Raw genomic sequence first — 20666 nt, 5'->3', positions numbered from 1 at the left:
CTTTACCTTTGCCGGAGGAATGCAGACCACATCTGACTGTAGGACCGAAGGCAGGACGGGAGCCCACCTCTGACTTCAGGGCCGCCTGGGGTTAGTGTCCTGCGGCACCGGCTGAATGTTGGGAAGCTGCCTGGGTGCAGGGGGCCCTCCCAGCCGCCAGGGGTCGCGCTGCAGGCGGCCGGGCGCTGGGCAGGCGCTTGCCAGGGTCACGGCCGGCGGCCGAGAAGGGGGCTGGGGGTAGGGGCAGCGCTCGCGGCCCGGGAGGGGTGTTGGGGGGAGTGAGAAAGCGGGGCGCGCGGAGGAGCGCTGGGCCCCCAGCGCCGCGGGAGCTGGGAGGACTGAGCTGCCCGAGTGAGCGGCGCGGCAGCACAGTCCCCGCGTGGCGCAGCGCGGCAGGGACGCTGGGACCGCCCAGATCTCCCTTCACGGCGCCCCGCGCCCTGGTGCCCTCGGCCGGCTCTTCTTCCTTCACTCGCCGCCCGGGCAGGAGAGGCGCCCAAGTCGGGTGCGCCATGTCGGGGGCCGGGTAGCCCCGCCGCCCGCCGGCCCGCCAGCCCGCCCTCCGAGCCACCCGCCAGCTGGCCGGCCGGCCGGGGAGTCGCGGGGCAGGCAGGTAGGGGCTGGACCGGGCGGGGCGGCGGGCGGGGAAGGAAGGGCGGGAGCGCCGGCGGGGCGGGGGATAGTCCCCAGCTGTTCTCCAGAGCTGCACATCTGGTTCCGGTTCCTCTCTCCTGGGGAAGTGAAAGTGGAGGGGAGGGCACAGCCCGGAGTTAGCTAGCTGTGCCCGGCATCCTGCACCCCTCCTGGTCCCGCGGGTGCCGGGGCCAGAGCACCCCTCCCTCCCCCTCGGGTCACGCGGCGGCCGGCGCTGCTGCCGTCACGTCCTCGGCCGCCGGCGCGCCTGCTTCTCTCTGCCCTGCTGCTCGGTCCTCAGCCTCCTCTCCCTCCATGCGCCCTTTGCCCCAACCAGAACTTCCCATCGCCCGGCATGTGGGCGTTGGGACCCAGGGTGGCCCCCTGTGGCCGTTGCCTTCCCCAGGGAGAAAGGGCTGTTTTCTGCAAGACTCTTCCCTGCCTGGATGAAGGGAGGCCTGGGTACACAGGTCCCGCGGATGGCTGTTACCCAATCGCCCCTTAGATAGTTCCATCAAATGGCCTCTGCCTGCTGCCTTAGGCATAGGGCTCCCATTTGTTTGCAGTGGATGAGGGACACGGCTGTGCCCCAGAGTTAAATCAGGAGGTTGACGCTGACTCCTGGCTTCACCTCTCAGACGTGAAGGCTAAATTTAGCTGGGGTTGGAGCGTGGTGTGTGTGTCTGTGTCTGTGTCCAGAGGCCAGGTTAGGAGAGCCAACCTGGCTCCATAAGATTCCCTCACTCCCTGTTCTCTGGGGAAGAGTGGGCGGTAAGTAGGACGGTACATCCTGGAACCGTGCTGAGCCTCCTCTGCCTTGCTCAGGGTCTCTCGGTTTGAGATTCCAACTTGGCATGATGCTGTGCTGGCACCCACCACGCCGCAACGCCACCACACACACCCATAGGCTGACTTCCTCTGAGCTGCGGCTTCCCCTCCACTGTTTCAGGAAGTAACCTCCCTTCCCCTCTGAAGCACCCCCCCCCTCGAGCCTCCGGGCCCCTGCTGCAAGCCACCCACCAGGCTCTTTCCCAGCTTCTGCACCGTGGGGCACCTCAGGACCCTTGGGGTTCCTACTCCCCCTGGGGTTGGGCCATGGAGGCAGGTGAGAACATAGTTACTGACGGACTCTTGTGGGCCTGTTTCTGTCTCTGGGCTCCATGGTGGAGGGTGTTGGATGGCTGGGACTGTCTCCCACAGCCACTTTGTACCTAACTGGAGATACCTAAGGATTTTAAAGATGGGAGGGCACTGGTGTTTTGGCCAGGTTGATGGAGTTAAGCTAGAAAAAAGGACACTTGAGTCTGGTGAAAAGACTTTAAAGCTTGGGTTTTGTGGGCTTTCCCACAAACCTGTGGGGTCCTCTTTAGAACCAAGAATGGGCTCTTTAAGAACATTAGCAAGATCCTGAAGTTCTTATGAGGTCATAACTAGAGTAGGAAGGTCAGAAACCCTTAAAAAGACTGCAAGATTGGTATGATGTCATGGCCAGCCTGAATGATGTCATCGAAGGCCATTACAGAAAAGATTGCCATCTCTGTGATGTTATAACTCTATGTGTAGAGTGAGGAGGGGAGGGGCCTTTAAAAGGGATACATGCACAATATGATGTCAGAACCCAGGTTAGCTGTGTGTGGTGTAGAGTTTGGGTTCTTTGGGGAGAGGTCTGGTACTACTAAGTGGGCGGGACCTGATCTCTTTAAGGAGCTGTGGTGGGCTGTGAGAGCCTGGTGATGTCACAGGCGGGAGAGTTCAGGATTGGCTGACTACTTATCCTGCCTTTCCTTGGAAGGACTAGGAAGAGTAGGGGAGCAAGGAGGGGGGCCCCCCCACCCTGGTTGCCATGGCAACCCCAGCCTTCCTTGCTTCATCTCTCTCCCATTTGACCATTCCAGATGCAGTGAGTGAGGGGGGGGCCATGGCGGAGGAACGGCCCCCCCGGCTGGTGGATTACTTCGTGGTAGCTGGGCTTCCAGGGAACGGAGCACCCATTCCTGAGGAAACGTGGATTCCTGAACCTAGTGGGCCCCTGCGCCCTCCCCGGCCAGCTGAGCCCATCACAGATGTAGCCGTCATTGCCAGGGCACTGGGCGAGGAGGTGCCCCAGGGCTATACCTGCATCCAAGCTTCCGCTGGGGGCTACCCCTTGGAACTCAGTGCTGGACTCCTGGGTGGAACTCAGCCTGTCATCTGCTACCGCAGGGGCCGTGACAAGCCCCCCCTTGTTGAGCTGGGGTGGGTGTCCCTACCCATGCTGTTACCAGGGGAGGCTGGGTGGGACTTGGGTGAGATAGGGAGAGGTAGGGGTATGGGACAAGGGAAGGACAATGGTAATGGGAGCAGGGTGGATTAGCAGCCAAGGAGGAGGAAGGAGGGAAGTATGTGTTTAGTGTTCTCACAGATTTGGGTTCATGTGCTAGTGCTGGTGCTTGTGAGCTTGGGCAGGTTATTGAGTCACTCTAGGCCTGTTTCCTCATCTGTAAGATGGGGATGATACCTCCCCATATAGGGCGGTTGAGAAGATTAAATGAGATAAACGTGGTGTACTTAGCACAGAGTCCATCACTGGTGGCTGGTATATTCTTAGTGTTTATTAATGAGCATGAGAGCCATGGAAGGCATGTGGTGTTATTGACCAAGAAGAAGAGCCAAGGGCTAGAGAGGGAGCACAGGATTCTGGAGGGTGGAGTTCAGCAAGAAGAGGTAGGCTCTGATGTTGGCGTTTGACAAGGCTGAAAGTGCAAGGCACGTTTAGGGACTAGGTAGGCAGGTCTGGCAGGACTGGGGTCTTTCTCCTCTACCCTGACCTTTTGACATCTCTGCTCTCTGTGCCAAGGGTGTTGTATGAGGGGAAGGAACATCCCAAGCCTGGCTTCCAAGTGCTCGACACGACACCCTACAGCCACTCAGCCAACCTGGCCCCTCCAGGCCCTGGGCACCCCCGCACCTACCTCACTTACCGGCGGGCAGCAGAGGGGGCAGGGCTGCATGCACTGGGCATCACTGACCTCTGCCTGGTGCTGCCCAGCAAGGGTGAGGGCACTCCTCATACTTACTGCCGGTTGCCCCGCAACCTCAACCCTGGCATGGTGAGTGAGGCCAAGAGCTCAGATATGGGCCATCTTGGTATAAGGGTATAGACATTGGGCAAAAAGGGCATTCTGGGACCAAGGCCTCCCTTAGCAGGGATGGGCCCAGATGGGTGACTCTGACCTTGGGGGACGGTTATTAATGGAATCTATAAAGACAAAAATGCCATTTAGGGGTGGCGGAGAGCAAATGGACCTCTGAAACCTTTGTTAGCTGTGTATCTGTTTTTCTCTTATCATTTCCGGGGCAGTGGGGCCCAGCAGTGTACCTGTGCTACAAGGTGGGCCTGGCCAAGGCCAACACACTGGTATATGAGGCAGGTAAGTAGTCCCTTTGTCCCTCCAACCCTTTGACCCTCCATGCCCCTCTGCCCTGGTGCTTCCTGGCTGGCACCTTCAGTGTCCCCAGAATTACTTCCCCATTGCCACTTGGCCCTCCTCTGGGATCTCCTGGTTCCTTCTCTGGGAGTCTGATGGACCCTCCTCCTTTTGGGTACCCCTCACTCTGCCGGGGGTATAGAGTTGCTGGGCCGCTACCCGGAGGAGGACAATGAGGCATTCCCGCTACCTGAGTCAGTGCCCGTCTTCTGCCTGCCCATGGGGGCCACCATCGAGTGCTGGCCTGCCCAGACCAAGTACCCCGTGCCCGTCTTCTCCACCTTTGTGCTCACGGGTGCAGCAGGTGATAAGGTGGGTGTGTGGAATGTGGTAAGGGGTTCGGGCTGTGCAGGGCCTGCCTGACTACCCCTCTGCCCCCTGCCAGGTGTATGGTGCCGCCCTGCAATTCTACGAGGCGTTCCCGAGGGCCAGGCTGTCAGAGCGGCAAGCACGGGCACTGGGCCTGCTGAGTGCCGTGGAGCGGGGCCGGGCACTGGGGGGCCGAGCCGTGCGCAGCCGGCGCGCCATTGCTGTGCTGTCCCGCTGGCCTGCCTTCCCTGCCTTTCGCGCCTTCCTCACCTTCCTTTACCGCTACTCCGTCTCAGGCCCCCACCGCCTGCCCTTGGAAGCGTGAGCACGGCTTCCCTGTCACTGGGCAAGGGTTAGGAAGGGATGGGAGGCCATGAGAACTGGGAGAGATTAGGATGTGTGGGGGGGGCACAGGGGCAGGGGACAGGGCTGCAGTATGTGGTTGTACAGTTTGTCCATTGCAGAAATGCCACTGGCTGAGGGGGTGAGTGGAGCCTAAAATCCAGCCTACACTTGCTAGCTAGGTCCTGGCAAGGGGCTGTGTATGCCCAGAGGGGAATCTCTTTTCTGATTTGCATACATTCTGTATATAAAGGAGTTTCTGATGACTGATACAGGTCTGGAAGCAGGGTTCAGGGAGGAATAGGTTCTTGAGGACAGGTGATGGAGATGAGAAGGCATGGCTGAGGTAGGACAGGGACAGACTGGGGAGTCTGTTTCACCTGTGTCCTTCTCTCCCCCAGGCATATCTCCCATTTCATTCACAACGTCCCCTTCCCTTCCCCACAGAGACCCCGCATCCTAGTGCAGGTGAGAGCTGTAGGGCGGGGCTGGATGGAAGGAGGGGAGTTGCAGGGGCTAGCCGCCATCACCCTGACCCGTGTCTGGACTTTCTGCCCTCCCAGATGTCTCCCTATGACAACCTGCTCCTCTGTCAACCTGTATCCTCACCCCTGCCCCTCAGGTATGTGCCCAGGTTGGGGGGAGGGGAGCTTTAATGACCAAGGACATGGTAGGTGGCACGCAGGTGTGTGCAGCTGTTGATGCCTATACAGGCTGGGCCCTGGTGGTGCCTGTGCCTGGTGTCTGGAGAAGGGTCTCCCGGTGACTCTTTCCCTACCTTGGCATTGCCCACAGTGGTGCCAGCTTCCTGCAGCTGCTGCAGAGCCTGGGTCCTGAGCTGGCTGTCACGCTACTACTGGCTGTGCTCACGGAGCACAAGCTGCTGGTCCACTCACTGCGGCCAGACCTGCTCACCAGCGTCTGTGAGGCCCTCGTCTCGGTGAGTGCCACCCTGCCCAGCCCACCTGCCCTAGAACTACTGTTCCTTCTGGTGCTACCCTCATCCCTGCCTTGACTCTTCCCTTGGGGAAGGTCCTCAGCCTTTCTCTCTGCGCACAGCCTACAGGGACACACAGCTTCCATCAGGGGCTCTTCTTTGGAGCTTACCTCTAACAGCCTCTCTCAGCAGGCACCACCTTCCCAAGGCCAATGTCCCTCTCCTGTGCCCCCTACTGCCACCCCAAACCCCTGCTCACTGGTTCTCACGCCCTGGTGCTTCAGATGATCTTCCCACTGCACTGGCAGTGCCCCTACATTCCGCTGTGCCCACTGGTGCTGGCAGACGTGCTGAGCGCCCCTGTGCCCTTCATTGTGGGTATCCACTCCAGTTACTTCGATCTGCATGACCCGCCTGCTGATGTCATCTGTGTTGATCTTGATACCAACACGCTCTTCCAGTAAGAGGCCGAGACTCACGTGGGGCTGCAGGGAGGTGGGTGTGAAAGGGCTGGTGTGTGGAGTGCTTTGGACAAAAAGTGGAGGCAGGTGAGGAACCCCATCACCCCTCTCCTTATGCTTATCTCGCAGGACTGAGGAAAAGAAGCTCCTCTCCCCTCGGACCCTGCCCCGCAGACCCTACAAGGTTCTGTTGGCCACACTGACAAACCTGTACCAGCAGCTGGACCAGAGTGAGAAGCCTGGGTGGGGTGGGAGCGTGGGGGCTGCCAGTTTGGGGAGGCCTGTGGGAAGGTAGACCTTCCTCAAGGAGGTGAGAGGATTTAGGATTTCATGTGGTGGAAAGTGAGGGGGATTCAAATTCCAGCCGAAGCTAGACAAGGGGCAGTCTTCTTGAACACATTGGGAATGTTGAGCTTATCACTGGGGACGCTAGAAGCCTTTAGCTGAAGGTAATGTTTCAGTTGCTACTGGTGCAAAGTCTGTCAGAGGCTGGAGTTGGCAGTGGTGAGAGCCTGTGTGAAGTGAAGGGTCGAGGCATGCACCCTGGGAGCCAGCCCTGACCCTGTGTCCATGCTGGCCCCCAGCATATACTGGACCCGAGGAGGAGGCATCCCTGGAATTCCTGCTGACAGACTACGAGGCAGTGTGTGGCCGCCGGGCCCGGCTGGAGCGGGAAGTCCAGGGAGCCTTTCTCCGCTTCATGGCCTGTCTGCTCAAGGGCTACCGGGTCTTCCTTCGTCCACTCACCCAGGCCCCCTCTGAGGGGGCTCGTGATGTTGACAACCTTTTCTTCCTGCAGGGTAAAGAGGGCCCGTCTTTGCCTGGATGTGGTATCATGGGAGGAAATGGCCAGGGGCTGGGCTCCATGAGGAAGGAGGGGGAACTGGGAGCCACTCAGTTGCTTATTCCTTCACTCAGCAAGTGTTTTTGTGGGCACCTGCTTTGACCCGCTCACTCTGGTGGTCTTGGAGGGAGTAAGGGGAAGAGGATGAACCAGCTATGGCCCTACGCTCTGGGAACTCTCAGCTTGGAGTGGACACAGTGGTCCCTGTGGAGAGAAGCCCCCATGGGCAAAGCTGTATTCAGGGACCCTGCCCTTAGAAAACTCCAATCTGAGGCAATGGGTACAGACAGACAAAAGGGAGGGATTATGTGGGACCACATGCTGGGGAAGCTGAACTGGTCAGCTTGATATGTGGGGCAGTTGTACCAGAGGAGCAAAGAGATGATGGCTTTGCTGACCTTAGTCCTGAGTGGGCAGGGAGCCAGGAAGGGGTTCAGGAAGGGTATGGCTGTGGTGGGGGTGGGAAGCCCTGGTAACCTCCCTCCTATGCCCCACTCTCATCCCCCTCAGGCTTCCTCAAATCCCGGGAACGCTCCAGCCACAAACTGTACTCTCAGCTGCTGCACACACAGATGTTCTCACAGTTCATCGAGGAATGCTCTTTTGGCTCTGCTCGGCACGCTGCCCTCGAATTCTTTGACTCTTGTGTTGACAAGGTATTGGCATTATCCCTTCTCCATGTGCCCACTGGCCTCTGCTCTCCTCCTGGTTGTCTCTGTTGCCCCAGGGCCATTGTTTATATCTTAACCATGACTGGGATGGCACCCCTGGAGTTATACAGTGCACAGCCTGTGCAGCCATACATGGCTGACTTCATATACTTACTAGCTTACTACCCTCCCTTTCTGATTCCATGCCCTGCAGGCTGCATCTTTAGGGCTCCTTCCATATGGATGTGCTTTCCTGGGAGATGCCATCTTCCTGGACACCCTGGCCCTGTTCCATGCCCACTGTATTAACATTCACAATCCTGGCACAGGTCCACCCAGAGCAGGAGAAGCCTGAGTTGACACCCTTAGTGGAGCTGGAGGAGCTGTCGGGAAGTGAACTCACTGTCTTCATCACGCCTCCTGAGGAGCCTCCGGTACCAGAGGGCAGTGAACCCACTCCCCAGTACTGGTGAGAGTCTCTTGCCTCCTCACTTGTCTCCAAAGGCTGGTCTAGTGCAGCTTGTGATGTTGCTTCTCCCTACCCGTCCAGCTATGATGGGTTCCCAGAGCTACGGGCTGAGCTGTTTGAGTCTCTTCAAGAGCAACCTGGGGCCCTGCCTGTGCCGGGTCCATCCCGTAGCGCCCCCAGCAGTCCTGCTCCTCGCCGTACAAAACAGGTAACTGGTGGGTGGACGCCATCAAGGGACTTGGCTCAGGCCAATGGCTGCTGCTTCAGTTTCCTCATCTATAAAATGGGGATAAATAATAGTACTTACCCCATAAGGTTGTTAGGAAGTTTAAATGTGCCTGGCACATAAAAACCACTGTATAAACATTAGCTGTTGTTACCATCGTCTTCACCATTGTCATATCGCCATCATCATCTTCTGAGTGCTCTAGGAATCCAGGGGCTGGCACCTGCCCATGCTTATGGCAGGGCTGCAGCCTGTGGAGTACAGTATCCTTCCTGCCTCCTCAGAGCACAGACCCTTCCTTAGGGAAGGTGCTGCTCTCCCCCACACCATTTTAAGACCTGCTGTGGCATTGTACTCATCCTGGTGTGTCCCCTCTCCCACCTAGGAGATGAAGGTTGCACAGCGGATGGCACAGAAGTCAGCAGCTGTGCCTGAGCTGTGGGCCCGGTGCCTGCTGGGGCACTGTTATGGGCTATGGTTCCTGTGTCTACCTGCCTATGTGCGGTCGGCACCCTCCCGCGTGCAGGCACTGCACACGGCCTACCACGTGCTGCGCCAGATGGAGAGCTGCAAGGTGGTGCTCCCTGATGAGGTAAGCCGCCATGGGCTATGTGGCTACGCCCACCCCCATCCCAGCGAGGCTTGTGTGGCCATGGGGGCTGTGACAGAGAAACTTGGTGGAGACCAGGGAAAGCAGATGGGGAGCCCCAGAGCTGGGCAGATGCTCCATAAACATGCACCGAGTGCATAAGCACGTTCAGGGTATGGCAGTGGAGACTACAGGGGGACAGGGTCAGCAGGAAGACCGAGTGGCTTTGAGGCAGCCCCAGGACCTGGCAGGGGCCAGTGAAGTCTGTGAGGATTGGGAGGCTAGAAGAGGGTGCTTGCTGAGACTTGATGATTTTGGTTGGGAGACTCCTGTCATCCTGTGCCTCTCTTGGCCCAGGTGTGTTACCGGGTGCTGATGCAGCTCTGCTCACACTATGGGCAGCCTGTGCTGTCTGTGCGTGTCATGCTGGAGATGCGGCAGGCAGGCATCGTGCCCAACACCATCACTTATGGCTACTACAACAAGGTACCTGATTTGGGGTGAGGGGTGGGATGGCAGCCTGTGCCGGGGTGTGTATGGGGAGGATGCTGCTCCTTAACACCTGTTGCTCTCCTCAGTCCTCGGAGATTGGGCCTGTACAATTCAACTAGGCCCTATAACCATTGTCATCCACTGTGCTCCTATGGTGCCTTAGCATCTACAATTTTCTCATATTTGGCTCCTTTGATTCTCACTCATAACTGGCCTGTTTATAGCTAATAGTTTTAGCCAATATGTTAGGCACTGTTCCAAATATATTATACATTTTAATTTTCTTTTCTTTTTTTTTAATGTATTTTACCTAGCAAGAGAGTTAGTTTTCAGATACAGTATATTATACATTTTAAATCATTTTATCTTCATAACAGCCCTATCAGGCAGAATAATTATTATCCCCATCTTATAGATGAAATGAAGTCACAGGACATTAGTAACTGTCCAAGATCCCATAGTGAATAGTTAGGAAGTTAGAATATGAGCACAGGCATACTCATGTCTCCTGAACTCAGGCTCTTAACCATGATCCTAAACGGCCTCCTTTTTCGGGGGCAGGGAGAGAGACAGGGTCTTGCTCTGTCCCCCAAGCTGGAGTGCAGTGGCACGGTCATAGCTCACTATAGCCTTGAACTGCTAGGTGCAGGCATTCCTCCCATCTCAGCTTCCTAGTAGCTGGGACCGCAGGCATGAGCCACCACACTTGGCTTCCCTCCTGTTTTTTTGATGATGAAACTAATAACCAAAAAAATGAAATAATTTCTTCAAATCCATATAATTTATAAGTAGAAGATTCTGGATACAAATTTTCTTCATTGCTTCTGGCTTCTCTTAGGCCCCTTTGGAGGCAGCTACTGCCAGCTACCTCTTTGGGCTCTTGTTCCTGGCTGAGCCTTTGGCAGGATAGTCCTAGCCAGGATGTCTGGAGGGGAAGGTGGTTCCTGGGGCTCCAGGACAGGAAGTGGGCATCAGCTGGGGTCAGGGTGCAGAAGTAGACCATCCTGATTGGCACTGTGCTTGTTAGGCTGTGCTGGAAAGCAAGTGGCCGTCTGGCACACCAGGTGGGCGCCTGCGCTGGGCTAAGCTTCGGAATGTGGTCCTGGGGGCTGCTCAGTTCCGCCAGCCCTTGAGAGAACGGCAGCAGCAGCAGCAGCAGCAGCGGCAGCAGCAGGAGGAGGTATCAGCACATCAGGAGGCAGGCAGCTCCCAGACAGGTGGGTAGGACTGGTGAGACAGGCTTGAGGATGGAATAGCCAGGCTTAGCAGGGAGAGGTATGGAGAGCTGGGGCTGGCCTAGTGGTTGCCATTGGGTTTTGGGGATTGACAAACTACACTTGGCTGGTAACACAAGGGATAAAGTTCTGCCTGGGGGGAATCCTGCAAACCCAGGTCCATCCAAGCTCTGCTTTGGAATAGGGGTCTGGGTTTCCATCTGGCTGCCCCTAAACCCCTTCTCTGTCTTTTACAGAATCCTATCTGGAGCGCCCCTCTCCCAGCCGCCCCCTTCAGCGCCAGACAACTTGGGCTGGGCAAAGTCTGCGGGACCCAGCCTCACCCACTGGGCGCCTGGTGAAGAGTGGCAGCCTGGGCAGTGCCCGAGGGGCACAGCCCACTGTAGAGGCTGGTGTGGCCCACAGTGAGTGCCCTGGTCTGATCCCCACCCGCAGGCAGCTTTCCTAACCACTTGCCAGTAAGAGCCAGGGTGGAGGGGTGGCCCTCTGTGGTAGTATGTATTGTAGACTCTGAGGGTAGCTTGCCCAGAATGTTCTCATGGTAGGGGTTGTGGTGCCAGAGTTTGTGTATCCAGGAATTGTGTTTATTCTGGAAAGGGGTAGCTGGGGGAGGGGCTGGGCTACATCTTCCTTGATTCTTTTCTCTCCTGCAGTGATAGAGGCCTTGGGGGTCCTAGAACCCCGGGAATCACCTGTGCCCTGGCACGATGGAAGTCTCTCAGACCTAAGCCTGACCGGGGAGGAGCCAGCATCTGGAGGCAGCCCAGGGGGCTCAGGCTTGGCCCTGAGTGCCCAGTCCACTGAGGCCCTAGAAGGGCTAAGTGGGCGGGGGCCCAAGGCTGGTGGGCGTCAGGATGAGGCAGGCACTCCCCGACGAGGGCTGGGCGCCCGCCTCCAACAACTGCTCACTCCTTCTCGGCGCTCTCTTGCCTCCCGCATTCCCCCACCTGAGCTGCCCCCTGACCTGCCGCCCCCAGCCCGCCGCAGCCCCATGGACAGCCTTCTGCGTCCCCGGGAGCGCCCTGGATCCACTGCTTCTGAGGTAGCCAGCTAGTGGAGGGTCCAGATGCCTTAGCATCATCGGGAGTCCTGGGAGGAGCTGCTAACCGGGAGAATGCCCCAAAATGGGCCCCCCTGAGGGGTAGTTGAAACAAGCACCCTAGGTGGAGGAGCTTGAGGTTGGCTGACTATGCTTTTCCATGTAATGGCAGAGCTCGGCCTCTCTGGGCAGTGAGTGGGACCTCTCGGAATCTTCTCTCAGCAGCCTGAGCCTTCGCCGTTCCTCAGAGCGCCTCAGTGACACCCCTGGATCCTTCCAGTCACCTTCCCTGGAAGTAAGGATCACTCCTCCCAATACACGTGCTTGAACACACACACACTACACAGTCACTCCGTCAAAGGCAGGGCTGGGAGGGAGGTGGGAGGGGCTGGGGAAGGAACATGGACTCCAGAGTGCCAGAGTTCAGATGGCCTACTTCCTGGGGTCTCCCTGCCTGCAGATTCTGCTGTCCAGCTGCTCCCTGTGCCGTGCCTGTGATTCGCTGGTGTATGATGAGGAAATCATGGCTGGCTGGGCACCTGATGACTCTAACCTCAACACAACCTGCCCCTTCTGCGCCTGCCCCTTTGTGCCCCTGCTCAGTGTCCAGACCCTTGATTCCCGGCCCAGGTGCCCAAAGCAGGGCAAGTACTGCGGGTGGGACAGGGAGGTGGAGGTCCTAGAGCTGACCCATCCTGCTATCCCCCTGCAGTGCCCCCAGCCCCGCCCCTGCTGGTGCCAGTGGCAGCAAAGATGCTCCTGTCCCTGGGGGTCCTGGCCCCGTGCTCAGTGACCGCAGGCTCTGCCTTGCTCTGGATGAGCCCCAGCTCTGCAATGGGCACGTAGGGGTAAGGGCTGGGCCAAAGAGGCATGAGGAATGGGAGTGTGTTGCCCTGTGTGGGGACTTGAGGGGTGCCAAGGAGAGATGGGGCCTTGAGGGCAAGGGACATCCCAGAAGCTGTTGGACATGTGGCTCAGTGGGAGGCAAGGCTATTGGATGGGGCCATGGTACATGCCCTCTACTGCCTTTCCCCTTTGTGTGTGACAGGGTGCCTCCCGCCGGGTTGAAAGTGGGGCATGGGCGTACCTGAGCCCCCTGGTGCTGCGCAAGGAACTGGAGTCGCTGGTAGAGAATGAGGGCAGTGAGGTGCTGGCATTGCCCGAGCTGCCTGCTGCCCACCCCATCATCTTCTGGAACCTTCTGTGGTATTTCCAACGGCTGCGCCTGCCCAGTATTCTACCAGGCCTGGTGCTGGCCTCCTGTGATGGGCCCCCGCTCCCCCAGGTCAGTGCCCTTGTGTGGTACCTGCTTCCTAAATGCCTTCCGCACATCTCTCAGCTCTTTGTCCCCTTAGTGCTTTGTGTCCTTGGCGCTGTAGAAACAGCACAGGGTATGGACTCTGTTATACCTGGTTTGACTCCTGGCCCCTTCACTTTACAATTCTGATCCTCAATTTTGTCATCCATAAAATGCCACAAGCATCTACCTCACAGGGCTGATTTTTAGACACTTTGTGTAATGCCTAGTACCTAGAAAATGATTCATTAATATTTGTCTTTACATTCCATCAATATTTATTGAGCACTTTTTAGATCCTAGACACAGTTTTTAGGAACTAGGGATGTAGCAGATTACAAAACATAGTCCTTGCTCTCAAGAGCGTGCATTCTTGTCGGGGATGAGAGTTCTTTCCCTCTTCTCTTTGGCTATGTCCTGTAATGTCCCTCTGTGTCTTTGGACATTGCCTGTCCATTTCTTATCCTCTTCCTCCCATTCCATGAGCCTAACCATCTCCCCTATCTTGGCTCCCCCAGGCCCCATCTCCTTGGCTAACCCCTGATCCAGCATCTGTGCAGGTACGACTGCTGTGGGATGTATTGACCCCTGACCCCAATAGCTGCCCACCTCTCTATGTGCTCTGGAGGGTCCACAGTGAGTCTGGTATTTGGTCTAGGGTTGGGGGAGGGGTCCCATGCCCAGAGGGCTCAGTGATCCTGGCGACCTTCCTTCTTTCTTCCAGGCCAAATCCCTCAGCGGGTGGTATGGCCAGGCCCAGTACCTGCGTCCCTTAGTTTGGCTTTGTTGGAGTCAGTGCTGCGCCATGTTGGACTCAATGAAGTGCATAAGGCTGTGGGGCTCCTGCTGGAAACTCTAGGGCCCCCTCCCACTGGCCTGCACCTGCAGAGGTATGATGCTCCCATCTGGGTGGTCCCTGGCCTGTCCAGGGCTCTGCATTCCTTTTCTCTCACTCATACCCTTCTGCCTCCACTACAGGGGCATCTACCGTGAGATCTTATTCCTGACAATGGCTGCTCTGGGCAAGGACCACGTGGACATAGGTGAGGGAGCAGGCAGGGTGCTGCGGAATTTAGGGACCTAGGGCCAGATGTGGGAGGCAGGGGTCCTAATGCATTGACTTCCACCGTCTTCTCTAGTGGCCTTCGATAAGAAGTACAAGACCGCCTTTAACAAGCTGGCCAGCAGCATGGGCAAGGAGGAGCTGAGGCAGCGGCGGGCACAGATGCCCACTCCCAAGGCCATTGACTGCCGAAAATGTTTTGGAGCACCTCCAGAATGCTAGAGACCCTCAAGCTTCTCTCTCCAGCCTCGGTTGGGGAGGTGAGGAAGAAGGATTCTAGAGATAAACTGCTTCCCTATTCCCTTCAAAGAAGAGTTGGGAACAGGCTGGGAAGCCTGCCCAGTCAAAGGCTCCAAGCAGGGGCAGCAGGAAGAAGGACCTACTGTTACCAAACGTCACCATTCCCCTATCTCCACCCTGCCCAATTTACTCACGCTGATGATAGGGGAGGCCTGGGGGAGTTGGTACAGCTGATCCTCCCTTGTCCTATACCAGGAGCTCCCCTCCAGGGTACCCACAGATCTACACTGCCCTGGTCATTTTAGAAGTTTTTGTTTTAAAAAACAACTGGAAAGATACAGAGCTACTGAGCCTTTGCCCTCAATGGGAAGGAGGGATGTCATTCCCCACCAATGATGGTCCCTCTTCCCTGGCATTGCTGAAGGAGCCCCAGGCTCTCCATGCCTTTCTACCTTAGTGTTTATAGTTTAAGTTATTTATTCTGGAGCCATGGCCCCCTTGCTTAGGAGGTTCTTATGGAGAGTAAGGAAGAAAAGGGAAATGGGGCACCATGGTCCAATGATTTGTAGCTCCTTGAAAGTCAGGCACTGGGAGCTAGAGGGGTCCCAAGCTCCTCTTAGGAAGAACTGGTGCCCCCTCCAGTCCTAATCCTTGTCCACTCCACCTTGGGGAATGCCTCACCCACCCAGGCCCTGACCTGTGCAATAAGGATTGTTCCCTGCCAATTTTTGTTGGATGTAAATATAGTAAAAGCTGCTTCTGTCTTTTTCCTTCTGCCTCCTGTTCCCTGGGTCTGGGATAATGGTGGAGGATACCTCTTATTTTCCCCTGACTGCACACAATCCTTTCCATCCTTTGCAGGCTTCAGGCATACCCTGCTTTCCCTGACCATGTCTGGTACTGGCCACTTGAGGCACAGGGAGTTCTTGGAGCAGGAGAAGAGTGAATCTGATGCTGGCTATGGTGGTGCCAGTCTGTGTGGCACTTCCGGCCCTCCCACACAATCACCCCCTTGTCCCTCATCTGTACCCCACACAAAGACTCCATTCTTTGGGGGCCCTGAGCTCATCTCTGCCTTATTTCCTCTCCTCTATTCCCCCTCCCCCCGAACTTCTCTAGTACCTCCACAGGGATGATAACTCTTTCCCCAGGAGTTGGTGTTGGCGGCCCTCATGCATCCTGGGCCCTGGCCATCATCCTAGGCCCCATTGCTCAAGCTGCAGGCAGTACTCCTCCAACCAGGGTCTCAGCCTGGGGACAGCACCAGGAAGACAGGGGCAAAGATTAAGGGGCTCACTGCATCTGGACATCAGGAAGACAAGCATCATTTTTCTAATCCCTTTGGCCCACTCTGAGTTCTGTATAATGAAATAAACACAGGAAACAACTCCTAACAGAGCTGCAAAACCAATTACCAAAGAGAATTAGCCATCAAAACAGAAATGCCTTGGGGAAGAAGGGCAGGAATATCAATGGAGGAAATAACTGACAGGAGCCTGTAGTGTAAATTTCTCAGGGGTGGACATCAGTAGATGAGGAGAGAGGTACTACTTCTACATGCTGGGACCTTTAAGCAAGAGGACCCTTCCCCATCCTGTCTTGAGAATATTAGGATGTTTTTTCAGCGTCCTAAAGAAGCCGCACAGGAGAGAACGAAGGGGTTTAGGAAACGCCATCTGTCTTGCTAGGACATGCTCTCTTTAGAGGGAAACTGTCATGTCACCCTAGTTTCTTTTTTTGAGATGGAGTCTTGCTCTGTCACTTGGGCTAGAGTGCCGTGGTGTCAGTCTAGCTCACAGCAAACTCAAACTCCTGGGCTTAAGCGATTCTCTTGCCTCAGCCTCCTGAGTAGCTGAGATTATAGGCACATGCCATCATGCCCAGCTAATTTTCTAGTTTTAGTAGAGACAGGGTCTTGTTCTTGCTCAGGCTGATCTCGAATTCCTGACCTCAAGTGATCCTCCCACCTTGGCCTCCCAGAGTGCTAGGATTACAGGTGTGAGCCACCCCAACCACCTCACCCTAGTTTCTGATAAGACCCTAGTCCGAAAAATTATCCTCTCCCTGTTTCGTCCCCAAAGACCTTTTGTAAGGAAGGACCTGCCCTTTTAATACCTTGAGTTTCTGTTGAGTATAGTGTGCTCAGTACTGCACTGAACTAGAGAGAGAGAATTTTAGGGCTCAGTCCCTACCCTAATAGAGCATACAATCTTACTGATCTGGAGTGCCTGCTGGTTCACAGACAGTAATGATAATCAACTCTTTCCCAGCTTATTCTTCTCATTTTTAGGCTTCCTTCTAGACATGCAGTCAGATGTGAGAACTACAGAATTCTTTAACCACAAAAACATCTGGGAATTCCAATAGTAAAGTACTTACCATGACATCTAACATCTGTTTGTCCTGGTGTCTAAGGAGCTGTATGTGGAGAAGGATGCGCCCAACTTACTTGGCCCAATCTCTCTTCCCAGAATTTATAAAGTGTATAGGTTCAAGTATAGCAAAATTGAGGCAAATCTTGTCTCTGCCACTTACTAATTTTATGAAGTCAGACAAGTTACTTAGCTGCTGTGCCTCAGTTTTTCCTCATCTGCAAATTGTGGGTCTTTGAAAGGTTAATTATACAATCCACGGGAAGAGCTAAACACACTCAATGTTAGCTTCAAAAAGGAAAAGGAAACAGGTAAAGCCTGCATACGGCAAACGTTATGTCCTCACTTACCTGTCTTCCTTAAAGCTTGAGCACTCCAGATTGAAAGTCCCCCTCCATGGCCTGATTTTGATTTTGTTGAAAGGTTTTTTTCTCAGACCTTGTTGGTATCTTCCTCTACCATGGTTTTCATGTTTCCTCAAAGCCCTTGAAGGATGGACTTTCAGACAGCATAGAATGCATTGAACTGATAATGGACAAAGCAGTAGGTTAGGGAAAGAGGGATGTATACTCCATGAGGGCAACGACTGTCTCACTGCTATATCCCTAGCACACAGAGTGCAAATGCCCAATAACCTAATAGGTGCTCTATCATGTATGTTCAGTGACTGAGTCAGTGAAAGGATTAAAATGATGGAGTTAGGCTGGACGCAGTGGCTCATGTCTGTAATCCTAGCACTTGGGGAGGCCGAGGCAGGCGGATCACTCAAGGTCAGGAGTTCGAAATCAGCCTGAGCAAGAGTGAGATCCCGTCTCTACTAAAAATAGAAAGAAAGTAATCAGCCAACTAAAAATATGTAGAGAAAAATTAGCCGGGCATGGTGGCACATACCTGTAGTCCCAGCTACTCGGGAGGCTGAGGCAGGAGGATTGCTTGAGCCCAGGAGTTTGAGGTTGCTATGAGCTAGGCTCATGCCAAGGCACTCTAGCCTGGGCAACAGAGTGAGACTCTGACTAAAACCAAAAGAAAAAAAAGATGGAGTTAGTAGAGAAATAATTTTCAGTGCAGTATGAGACAGGTACCACAGGTAGAATACTGATAGAAGTTGAATTTAGAGCTAAGAGTTTGAAGTTGTTGAAAAAGCAAGAAAAATTCCTTAGTTATTATTTATCATGTTGAGTACTCACTATATTGTTGGCACTGACCTGAGCATTTTATTTTATTTTATTTTTTTTGAGACAGAGTCTCACTTTGTTGCTCAGGCTAGAGTAAGTGCCGTGGCGTCAGCCTAGCTCACAGCAACCTCAAACTCTTGGGCTCAAGTGATCCTCCTGACTGGGCCTCCCAGAGTGCTAGGATTACAGGCACGTGCCATCACGCCATCACGCCTGGGCGACCCGTAGCATTTGAAATGTGCTGTTTTATAATCCTGACAATCACCTTATCCACTGTCTTTTTACAGATGGGGAAACTAGAGCATAGAAAATAGAGGATAAGTAACTTACACCCAAGTCACACAACTGATAAGAGGTAGAGCTAAGATCCAAACTCAGGCAGTGTGACTCTAGAGACTAGGGTCTTTACCTGGACATTAGTATGTATGGAAATAGGTTTTATAATCCACTTTTTTTTTTTTTTTTTTTTTTTGAGACAGAGTCTCTCTCTGTTGCCCAGGCTACCATGAGTGCAGTGGCATCAGCCTAGCTCATAGCAACCTCAGACTCCTGGGCTCAAGCGATCCTCCTGCCTCAGCCTCCCAAGTAGCTGGGACTACAGGCATGCACCACCATTCCTGGCTAATTTTTTCTATATATTTTTAGTTGGCCAATTAATTTCTTTCTATTTATAGTGGAGACGGGTCTTGCTCTTGCTCAGGCTGGTCTCAAACTCCTGACCTCAAGCAATCCGCCCACCTTGGCCTCCCAGAGTGCTGGGATTACAGGTGTGAGCCACCACCCCCGGCCTATAATCCACTTTATTTTTTTTTTTTTTGAGACAGAGTCTCACTTTGTTGTCCAGGCTAGAGTGAGTGCCGTGGAGTCAGCCTACCTCACAGCAACCTCAAACTCCTGGGCTCAAGCAATCCTCCTGCCTCAGCCTCCCGAGTAGCTGGGACTACAGGCATGCGCCACCATGCCCGGCTAATTTTTTTATATATATATCAGTTGGCCAATTAATTTCTTTCTATTTTATAGTAGAGACGGGGTCTCGCTCTTGCTCAGGCTGGTTTTGAACTCCTGACCTTGAGCAATCCGCCCGCCTCGGCCTCCCAAGAGCTAGGATTACAGGCGTGAGCCACAGCGCCCGGCCTATAATCCACTTTAAATAAGAATTGGACACTGGGCTTGGTGGTACATGCCTGTAGTCCCAGATATTCTGGAGGCTGAGGCTGGAGGATTGTTTGAGCCAAGGAGTTTGAGGGCAGCCTGGGCAACTTAGCAAGACCCCATTTCTAATATAAAAAATAAATTGGAGCATACCTCTGTGTGTGTGTGTTCAGGCATGTTCGAATGCCTCTGGAACCAGTTATTTCTGGGTTAAAATCAGTGTTTGGTTACTAGAGCTGTTTGGCCTTTGGTAAGTTACTTAACCTCTCTGAGCCTATTTCCTGATCTACCTCCATTCAAATTTCAGCTCTGCCATTTAACATGTGTAATTTTGGACATGTCATTTGATCTGTACCTCATTTTTCTCATCTGTAAAATAAGGATAACAGTACCTACCTCAGAGTTTATGAGCAATAAATAAGATAATCCATGTAAACACAGTGCCTGGCACAGTCTCTTTCCCAAAACTATTATTATTCCTTAACAAACTGACTGTCATACCTGCTCCCCCCTATCCTCAAAGTGCTCAAGTGAGTTTAGGTGGGTCTAACTGCTTAGGGAAGCTAGTAAGAGGAGCTAGGCCTCGAGTAGATTAGGTGGAATCGGGTGGGGTGGGAGGATGTTTCCTCACTGTGAACGTAACCAGACCAAGAAAGCCCAAGAGAAGAAGCTGCCAGGGCTCTGCACACCGTAATTCCTCAGTAATTTGGCTAGCTGCCTTTTTTCTGCGGTTGTGGTTCAGTCACGACAGGACCAAGTAGAGGTAAGAACACCAGGAAGCTCAAGGCCTCTGGCACACGGAGGCAAGCCACGCCCCGAAAGACAGCAAGGCCCAAGGGCCTAAAGCTAGTTCTATCGTGAAATTCCTGGATTTTGTCTCGATGAAATACCGCCCAACGCAGACCCCAGCTCCGCTCGCTAGCCTCCATCTTTAGAATTGAAAGAGTAAGAGCGGCCCAAAGGGGAATCCCGATTTTGGGAGCCTGGGGTACGGCGGCTGCCTGGGGACCAAAACGTCTCTAAGGTAAAGTTGCAGCCCGAAGCGATTTTTTGACCCCCGACACTTAATGGGCTGTCGAAGACCCGGATGTGTCTGGGACTGGCCGAGGTACCCATTAACGCGCCCCCGCTAAACCATCCCCCCTCCTCCTTTTATGATTGGTGTTTTAGCATGCCAATCATCACTTCTCTAGCCACTCACTCTTCAAAGGTGGGGTGAAGTCCCGGTATCCTGTCTTCTATTGGTATGGCCGAGAAGAAGAGGGCGGGGTGGCCGGCTTAGGCCGCCCAATGGGCGTCGTGGCGTGTGGGTAAGGCGGAGCCGAGGCGCTTGGCAGCTGCCCAATCAGCGTCCTTGTTTGTGTGGTGCCGCCGCCGCCGGTGCAGCCGCCGCCGCCGCCGCTGCCCCCGTCTGTACCGCAGTGTCTGCTCCGCCCGCCCGCCCCGGTCCGGCCCGCCCCCCTCCCCCACCCCCGCCCCTGGTCCCTTCAACGGGGTCCGGAGCCCACTGTGCCGTCGCCTCTTCCTTTTTCGACGCCTCCGCCGCCGCTTGAGGAGGCGAGCTAGCCGGGAGTTACACCGCCACCGCCAGGTGAGGAGCTTTGGCCTAGGCCAGTCTGGCCGCCCGCCCGCCCGGGGGCGGTGAGGAGCGAGGAAGGGAGGGTGGCTGGGAGG

At 54.8% G+C, this 20666-nt stretch overlaps 2 protein-coding genes across 3 annotated transcripts in view; both read left to right on the top strand.

Moving 5' to 3' along the window:
- Window positions 1-218: 218 nt before the first annotated feature.
- On the top strand, window positions 219-15063 carry DENND4B (DENN domain containing 4B). Of its 2 annotated transcripts, none has more exons than XM_012791224.2 (28): window positions 219-613; window positions 2529-2868; window positions 3470-3722; window positions 3974-4043; window positions 4243-4412; window positions 4486-4730; window positions 5153-5219; window positions 5315-5373; window positions 5547-5691; window positions 5973-6148; window positions 6279-6379; window positions 6734-6949; window positions 7504-7649; window positions 7973-8112; window positions 8194-8320; window positions 8724-8930; window positions 9285-9413; window positions 10447-10636; window positions 10891-11058; window positions 11308-11696; window positions 11866-11988; window positions 12154-12323; window positions 12406-12541; window positions 12742-12978; window positions 13509-13626; window positions 13715-13880; window positions 13969-14033; window positions 14130-15063. In XM_012791224.2, exons 2-28 carry the CDS (start codon window positions 2552-2554, stop codon window positions 14273-14275), a joined length of 4476 nt encoding a protein of 1491 aa, XP_012646678.1. In that variant the 5' UTR covers window positions 219-613; window positions 2529-2551; the 3' UTR covers window positions 14276-15063. The 2 variants fall into 2 exon arrangements, with proteins under 2 accessions (XP_012646678.1, XP_012646677.1); XM_012791223.3 differs by lacking the exon at window positions 219-613 and adding an exon at window positions 681-1738.
- A 5395-nt stretch (window positions 15064-20458) lies between these two features.
- Window positions 20459-20666, top strand: part of GATAD2B (GATA zinc finger domain containing 2B) — an 83857-nt gene continuing 83649 nt past the window's right edge. The window contains exon 1 of the mRNA XM_012791237.3: window positions 20459-20583. The gene's annotated coding sequence lies outside the window, so the exon portion shown is untranslated. The remainder of the gene's footprint in view (window positions 20584-20666) is intronic.

Source organism: Microcebus murinus, chromosome 2 (genome assembly GCF_040939455.1).
Source record: "Microcebus murinus isolate Inina chromosome 2, M.murinus_Inina_mat1.0, whole genome shotgun sequence".
NCBI classification, from domain to species: Eukaryota; Metazoa; Chordata; class Mammalia; order Primates; family Cheirogaleidae; genus Microcebus; species Microcebus murinus.
Note: the sequence above shows the minus strand (reverse complement) of the source record. Positions and strands in the feature narration are given on the sequence as shown.

What these genes read in the sequence shown, in the direction of transcription:
- DENND4B (XM_012791223.3), top strand. An exon ending in TTGACTCTTGTGTTGACAAG is followed by an intron (nt 7,650 to 7,972) that starts GTATTGGCATTA and finishes ATCCTGGCACAG; the next exon opens with GTCCACCCAGAGCAGGAGAA. An exon ending in AGAGGCTGGTGTGGCCCACA is followed by an intron (nt 11,059 to 11,307) that starts GTGAGTGCCCTG and finishes TCTCTCCTGCAG; the next exon opens with TGATAGAGGCCTTGGGGGTC.